An 8,528-nucleotide genomic window follows, 5' to 3' on the forward strand; every position below is an offset into this window, starting at 1 on the left:
CAAGATGAATATGGATTAAGCCTATTTAAAAAAAAAAAAAAAAAAAAAAAAAAAGGCTTCTTTTTCTATTTTGAGACACATTTTCTTTAAAAACACCTCCCCACACACACATACTAGTTAACTGAAGTCTCTTTGTATTCAGCATTCAGCCTTTGTTACTCAGCAGTCCCCAGCCCCTCCACCGGGATGCCTCAGCTCAGCTCTAACGTGTTATTTACATTCACACCACTCCCACTCTCCAGAGCAGCCCTAATATTCCTCACTTTCCCAAACACAAACTGACAAACGGGCAGATTAAGATACCCAGGCTGTGCAAGTCTTACACTGGCACCATAGCTCTTACTGAGAACACAGCCCAGCATCTTTTACAGCAAGGACTTCATGCGGGTGAAGAAAAGTTCTGAACGAACTATAAATCAGATCCCTAAGTTGTGCAGAAGCATTTAGCCCAGCCTTCTAGGGAACTTTATTTCTTGTGGTGTTAAGAATGAATACGAACGTTTCATGTTTCTGCTTTTTAGCCTTCAAACACATCAGCTTTTACATAAAAGAAAAACCGCCCTGAAGTACATGTTGCCCAGGAAGGGTAACAGCAGCCACTTAATTCTTAAGCTTAAGTTAAAATACTGCTGGGTGTTTGTACCCATGTGCAAGTCAGAGCACTGCCAAAAAGGCCAATAACAGCACAAAGCTGGAACAAGGTAAAATTCAGATACTGTAGTCACGACCATAACGAAATTTCATCCAATCATGAGGGACTTCTGGCAGGTATTGCTCCAGGCAACTCTTCAATTCTTTTCTCACAGCAGACAGAACAGCATCCAGTAGTTCCAGCTGCACAGCGAGTGTCGCTCACTGTTTAACTTACGAGCAGCAGTGGTGGCTGAGGCACAGCAGGCATCTATCGGCACCCTGCACACACACCAGCTGCTCCATCTGCAGGGCTGGATTCCAGAGCTGCAGTGACAGGAAGCCTACGATACCCAGCTCTGCTATCAGCCTGCATCTGTCCCCACACAGGCCCACAGCCTTCCTGAGTTCATTCAGATCCTCAGCCACGTGCTGGCTGGTGTTAGCATCAAAGAACCAAAAGAAATCCCCACCAAGCACGGTGCACATGCTTACAGATCCACTTTGGGACACGTTATTTCTAGTGCTTTATCATCAGGAAGTCATATATAGACATACACTATAACTGTATACACATCAGTATAAAGTGCAGAAAAACTACACTGAAAACATCCAGTATGGTAAAACTCCATTCCTGTAGAAGCAGGTTAGTTTAGTTGGCTGGGACAGCACCATCTGAATGCCCAACAGTTATGTTCTTCCTGCTTAGGCTGTAAGCCTGCTCCATTAACTAATTAGCTCACAGAGGTTAGCAGTGTATTAAAGCTGTCTGGTTCTCAGAGCAAGTGGTTCATGTTGCTAACCAGCACAGGAATTTGAGCTTCAATTACTCCTGCAGACAGTCAGAAGAGTAGCCACACTTGAGCATTTTGAACAAGAAATTAAAGACAGTATTATCTGACTTCATGAGAACAGCAGGAGGAGGGAAGAGCAACTTGGGCAGAGATAATAAAACGCCCCTCTATCGGGTTCTGGGGTTACCCCAGCTGTGGCCTCTTGCTCAGGGTGTGTTTTACAGAACAGACCACTACTGCAGAGGGTGATACTGTAATGTGTGGAGTTATACCCAAGGATAAATATGAGGTAAGCAGTTACACTTGGATTCACATTGACCTTGATCTACAGAGCTATATAAAAACTATTTCTGTGACAAGCATGTCAACATTTCTGTGACAAATTTATGTGATGTGGGGACAGAGAGAGGAAGACGAGCAAGGAACAGAAAGCGCATGCAGCCAAGTTCCTGGAACACAGCAAAGCACTTTACAATAAAGATGACCGATCAAAAATTCAATCCCTGAAGGCTGTGAAATGCCATACACTTTTAGAATGCATTTACAGTGGGATTTCAGTTCAGTGTTATGGAAATGGAAAGCCCCCATGGCTCTACATCTATGCCACAGCAGACAGCTGACACCACAACTAGCACTAAAGACAAAGAGCAACTTCTGTAGAACAGCCGAGGACAAGATAAGTGCTCCATTAACATTTTAGTCTGTTTCCAGTGAGAGGGGGGCATAATTCTTAGATCTGTTTCTAGATACAAAAAATTGAAGTTCTCCTAAAATTCTAAACCTGTGAATTTCTTTTAGAGAAAAAACATATTTGCACTTCAAAAGGAGCAACCCTACAGCACGTCTGCTTCTCGAGATAAGAGGCAGCACTAAGATAACACTAACAGAAGAAAAGTAGCTTTTCCCTCTTGCATTTATGCAGCTCCTAAAGCATGACCCAGATACTTCTGCTAGAGGGAATACAGAACAAACAGAAGTATAAATATCAATATTTAAACTTCAAACGACAAGAGCAGATTCTGGAATCCACAAACACATACCAGAACTCACTCTCGTAACTTTTTCTTCCTCAGGTACAAAATTCTCAGTACAAAGGGTCACATCAAGTGGAAATTAATTTGTAAGTGTTAGACAGAACCACCTCAGTCATTGCATGTTATGTCACTTGCTGAAGTGAAAAGTTCAAAACCATACATAATGGAGGTTATAGCTTAATTTCATCTGTAGCCTAAGGCCTCACAAGGAGGATTACAAACTTCAGTTCTGCACCTCAGCTTTATTATCCAGACCTTCCAGTGTGATGTGTGCTTCTATACAAGTGGTTTCATAAATAGCACACATTGACACCTGTACAGTACATCAGTAGTTCGGGTTCCTTGTTATCAGAAGTGACCACAGACCACCAGCACTCCTCACCTTTTACAAAGGTGCAATAGGAGGCAACTGTCAGATGCAGACATTTAGCGTACAACTCATCCAACACCATCACATCCATTCCTCGTTGGCATGGTTCACATTTAAGGCTCTTACATACAGGAAAGCTCGTGATGCTCACTGCTAACTGCCAACAGCCCATAAAAACAGGCTCATGGAGCACTGCACTAAGGATGGTCACTACTGGTAACAAGTACTGCACACAGCGTTTGGTGCCTCTCACAACAAAGCCAAAGCACTCCAACGTTCTTTAAGGCTCCCAAATGAAACCACCCTCATTCCTGGGCAGCCCTAATGAGACTGGGCCAAAGGGCAAAAAGGTTGGAAGAATCAGTTCTCACCAGGGCAAGCAGAGGCAAACATGGGTAAGGCATGCTCCTCCTGGCTCCTCCGTTGATACCGCTGCACAAACTCCCTCTGGCTCTCCAGGATACTGAAATCAGCAGCTATAGTGGTGTCAAATACATAATGCACCCCTAGGAAACAAAGCAGTAAGGAAAAGCGAATTACTAGAATGTCTTCCATCTGCCAGGTGTCCTTCCAAGTTGCAAGTCAATCAGAAGAACTTTGGAACATCCCTGGGCATACTGCCCACCCTCTACAGAATTTTCATGGTTAGTGCAGTCAAAAATAACAGCTGTACACTGGAAAGCCAATCTTCTATGTCACAAACCAAAAAGCTCCACCAACTTGCTATCGCTGACTAGAAATACTTCAAATACCTGTTTGCTTCCTTATGGAAATCTCCCCATTCAGCACATATATTTACTCTGTTTTGTTCACTTGGATGAAATCTCAAGACCACAGGGCTGTATGCAGCGACTCCATCAATGAGCATCCTTCACAAAATATGCTGAAGTGATTTATTATCCAAATATATTTATGTATATCTTGCTGTACATGTATATGGCAAAGGTATATGAACACAGCATCAACACTGAGACCTTCCATCTGTCTGTTCAGCAGTGCACTCCCTACACACCTATGTAATACTGAGCACATCCCCACAGCAAGCCAGGCAACAATAATTAATGTATGCTAAGAAAACTGGGGCCCACCAGAACTCAGCTTTCTTTCTGGATGTAGAGAAAAATATACTGGGTACAGAAATGCATAGAAACAACAGCAACAAAAATTGTAAGAAGTTTTAATTGTATTAAAAAACCCTCATGCATTATAACTATAATTTTACCTAGTTTTTCAAATTAAACTTTGTGTACATAATATAAAGACTAAGGAAATACAGCTTTAACATAAAACAAGCAAACAGTTGTGGGTCATTTCAAAAGGTAGAAAAATAACCAGAACTGAGAATCTTCCAGCAGTTCACACCAAAGGACTGGGAGGCATTTGGATAAGAATTCCCCTCTTCCTCAGTTAAAACAAGGAGGAAATCTTACTCAAGTCCATGACCAAATTCTCCCCGATTTCTTGGTAGTGAACACAGATGGATCTACAACCCCCTTCTGTTCTGTGACCTTTCCTGTCAGCACTGCAGTGCTTCAAATCTGTTCCTAAAACCAAAGTGTGTCATACTGGTGTGCTGTCCTTAGTATCACAGAGTAGGCATTTCAAACTCAACTCTGAACTACATTGTGCAATGGCTTTATGACTGCACAACAAGCAGTTCTGCTGAGAAAGCAAGAGCCCCAAATAATCTTCCCTTTAAGCTCCATCACTGCAACAAAACCAGACTTACCGAGACTTTTGAGGAAACCACAGAGTCTCTTGGCTGCATCATTCACAGAGAGACTGAATTTAGCAGCAAAATAAGGCAATGACTGAGGGCATATAGACACTGCCAACACTTTGTGTTTTGAGGTATCACACTTCTGGTAAACAAAACAAAGCAAAAGAAACAAGTTTAGTAAGTACATCAGGGTAAGGCTCCCTGCTTTCCCTCTTTCCACTCTTGGAGCTCCTCACTGTTCTACTCGCACTCCTCACCACACTTCAGCGAGCCTCAGCAATAAAATCACCATAGAATCACAGAATCACAAGGTTGGGAGGACCTACAAGATCATCCAGTCCAGCCATAAGCACTGATACAACAAATCTTGTTTCTCGAGGGCAGCGCAGGATGCGCTTCTGATCTTGTCAGTGCTTATCTCTAACATCTATAGATGTTGCTTCTGTATGACTCAGGGAAATCCATCTGTCCTAGGACTGTTCTGTGGTTGGTGCCCTAATGGCACGAGGAAATTTAAGAGACATTCAGCACCTATGAAGTTTTGATTCCTAGCAGAAGCTTCTATTGCCAAATAAGAAAAAAAGCAGCATGTTCATATATTAAAATAAAGGAACTCCTGTTTCCAGAGCACAGGCATTTGAAGTTACAAATTTAAACCAGCGAACTACAAATCCTATTTGTTAAGGCTCTCTGTCACTGCAGAAGCTAAGAGAAGCTGCAGAAGCTAAGAGAAGCCAACAGGACCCTTAAACCAGAATTTGTGAACGAAAGAACACTCTTCGAATACCAAAGGTGGTGTGCATTGTAAAGCTCTGATGACAGAACTTTAAAGATGAACCTCGGGGTTTAGGTGCGATGTTGTCCACACCAGTGGAACATTTGAAAGAGAAACCAGGACTATGCTACAAACAAATCTTGATCTAAACAGGTTAGAGACCACAGCTTGTACTTTGACATCTTAAATGCTGTATAATGGCCCCACAAGCAGAGCTCATTATCCTCTGCAAAGCACCTCCCTCGTTCCCTACCTTCATCAGGACCTGTGACATTCTGATCAAGGTACCCATGTGCTTCCCAAGTGTGGACTTCAGGTTCTCTTAAGTGAGCCCTACGTGAGCCATATGTTTTTTTAACCCCATTTTCTTCTCTTTCATGTACAATATCATGTTGTACTGAGTGTTAAACTAGTTCTAATAAAACTGAATCACTATGTAATTAATACTATTATTTACAACACCAAACATATCAGTTAAGCCACAGAGAACACAGACCTTAGCAGAAAACAGCATCAGAACACATCTACCTGTTTCACTAAGAATTGTTATCAGTAATTTCTGTAGGCAGCTTGAATACATACTGAAAACAATTCTACTTCCAAAAACTAGGCTCAGTAACTTTGTATTATGTCAACACATTGGCACCAAAAACTTCCCAGTAAAACAGCCCTAGTAAAGCCCTAATCTGAATATTTATAAACAACGAAGCTCAGGCTGATTAATTACTTGAGTAATGAAGAAATTATCTTTTCCAGAAGTCTTACTATTGCAAATGCAATAACTTTCCTTCAGCATTCAGGGTCAGTGCTGTAATTCTGCTTCTCAAATGCAAAAGTATTTTAAGCACTTCTGTTCATCTTGCACTACATTTTCACTTCCCCTTTGGGCAAAATATATCCTGACAAATCTTCACATTATCTGCCCTGGGAAATTAAGTTGCTTAGTCATGCCGCAATCTCCTGCTCACAGAAAGCAGTGTGTTATTGGTAGTGCCACTTCACCTTATTAAGGTTGAGTATGCGAAAGAACTCCTTCTGATTCTGTTGGAAAACTCTGGCTCCTTCTTCTGATGTCATGCAATTGTCACACGCTAGGCAGTCGCTAAGGAGTATTTTAGCATTAGCCAATGTAAAAAACTCATTTTTCTGAAAGAAAAATATAAACATACAAATATTTAATAACAATCAAGTGATTTTCAACATCTGCACAGTGACCCAGCTGAAGCACAAATACACTGGTTTGTTTAAAACAAGACAACCTACAACATTTGTATAACACCCAAGATCGTAGGGAAACAATCACAATAACTTGATCAATTCTTCTTCCGCTATTATTACTGTGAAACTGCAAAGCATTCAAGTGCGAACTCATAGATCTGAGTTTAGTGAAAGTCTGTGATCCAGTAACTTGATTTGCTTTGGATTTCAGCACTCAGTCCCCATCCATTTACCAAGTAACTGAGAAAACTTATTTCAACTATTAAGCCTCTTTTAATACCCAGCTAATCAGAAGGCTTTTAACCACTAGGTGCAGCAAACAGAATGCAGTCCTACAGCTGACCATTCACTGTAAAATCAAGAGCACTGTATTTCTGGCTAAAACACCACTGGCAGCGCATCTGTGGGGAAAAGGAACATTTAGATAGAAGTGCAAGATGACCACATTACTTGCAAAAAGACCAAATTCCTTCAATTACGAACCTACTGCCAGGGAAACAGTTACTTAGGAAAGAACAGCACGGGATACTTAAGAAACATTTGTGCACCTGAACTGGCAACATCCCACTTTTGTCCTTCCAACCTCTGTCCCCACCGAAACGATCTGAGGTAAGAGTTTGACATGCAAACAACGGACAAAACCCTTGGCTTTGTTTTGTGTTTACAGACCATCTCTTTCTAAAGACTTCCTGATTCTCCAGAGATACACTGACGCTGTCAGAACTGATTTGCATTACATGAGAACTTGGGAAGTTCTCCATTCGGAGCTTCTTTCCTTTGGGGCAATACGGGGGAACGCGTGGCTGTTTTCAGAAGGTCCATTACCTCCTCAAAGTCATCGTTAGGACTCAGCACATCCACCGACGTACTTTGCGCATCGTCATTTTTCTGTTTTTTACTGCATTCCTGAAACACAACATAAAACACATCACGCGAAATACAGTCACTGCTGAATAACAACGTGCCAGCAGAATTATCTCGACAGTTCCGAACTCATCCGGCTCACGATACAGGCTCTAACGGTGCTACGGGAGCCTTGCAGGTAACGCTTTGTTGCCCCACAACGAAAACAAGCGCTCAGAAATCCACCTGCTCCACCACTTTTCCATTTCTCAGCGTTCCGGGCCGCAGCACACGGGGAACGGCCGCAGAACCGCCCCGCGATGGCTCGGCTCAAAGCAGGGCGCTGCTCCCCGCCGACCTCGGGGCGGCCCAACGCGTCCTCCCCGCCGCGGGACGCCTCGCTCACCTTTTTGGTGCAGTTCTCGCACTTCATTTGCGGTCCCTCCGGGGCGGCTCTCGCTCGGCCTGGCCGCCGGGGCTGCGGGACAGGAGCAGTCAGAGCCGCGCGCCACCCGCCCTTCGTCACCGTTCCCCTGCCTTCTTACCCCGGCCGGGAGGGCCGATCTCCCTCCCGCAGCCAATGCGGCCCCCGGGGCGGGGTGGTCCCACCGCGCCCCTCACGCGTCCGTCCCGCGGCGGGAGAGCGGCGTGCTCCGCCCGCCTCACGGCTCAGCCGGCCCCACCGAGGCGATGGGCGAGCGGACGGGGCCGAGAGCCGCAGAACGGAGCGCCGTACCTGGCCGCGAAGCCTCGCGTTCCCGCCGGGGCACGAAGCCGCCTCAGCGCCGCGCCGCCGGCAGCCTCCCGCTCGCCGCCTCCCCACCCCCCCGCGCGGCGGGGCTCATTGTGGACCTGAGCCTCGTCACGTAGCCACCGCCGCCGCCGCCGCCGTGCGCGTCCCCGGCGCGGGGCGGGCACGGAGCGGAGGGCCCCGGCGCGCGCCCGCCTCACCGCGCCGCGCAGGGCGCTGAGGGAGGAGGGGGTGCCGGGCTGCGCTTCAGCCTCAGAACCGCGGCCGGCCGTCGGTTCGTGTTCCGACGTTGCCTTTCCTCAGCCTTGCGTGAGCTGCAGCTTCCCTCCCTGTTAGAGGCATTGGCTTTGAACCACACCGTTATTGTGATGAGCACAAACGGCACCGCTGCAC

The 8,528-nt window shown here is 45.3% G+C and overlaps 1 protein-coding gene across 1 annotated transcript in view; it reads right to left on the reverse strand.

The window, feature by feature from the left end:
• The window catches only part of NARF (nuclear prelamin A recognition factor), a 15,349-nt gene extending 7,210 nt beyond the window's left edge, over positions 1–8,139 (reverse strand). Inside the window, exons 1-6 of the mRNA XM_042833222.1 lie at positions 8,121–8,139; positions 7,791–7,862; positions 7,367–7,447; positions 6,326–6,469; positions 4,558–4,690; positions 3,200–3,334 (exon numbers count right to left, since the gene is read on the reverse strand). Of these exons, the coding sequence (XP_042689156.1) occupies positions 3,200–3,334; positions 4,558–4,690; positions 6,326–6,469; positions 7,367–7,447; positions 7,791–7,817 (520 nt within the window). The 5' untranslated portion in view covers positions 7,818–7,862; positions 8,121–8,139. The remainder of the gene's footprint in view (positions 1–3,199; positions 3,335–4,557; positions 4,691–6,325; positions 6,470–7,366; positions 7,448–7,790; positions 7,863–8,120) is intronic.
• Positions 8,140–8,528: the final 389 nt, after the last annotated feature.

This window comes from Centrocercus urophasianus, unplaced genomic scaffold, assembly GCF_019232065.1.
Source record: "Centrocercus urophasianus isolate 14NV4802_14NV808 unplaced genomic scaffold, USGS_Curo_1.0 seq_41, whole genome shotgun sequence".
Taxonomy (NCBI): domain Eukaryota; kingdom Metazoa; phylum Chordata; class Aves; order Galliformes; family Phasianidae; genus Centrocercus; species Centrocercus urophasianus.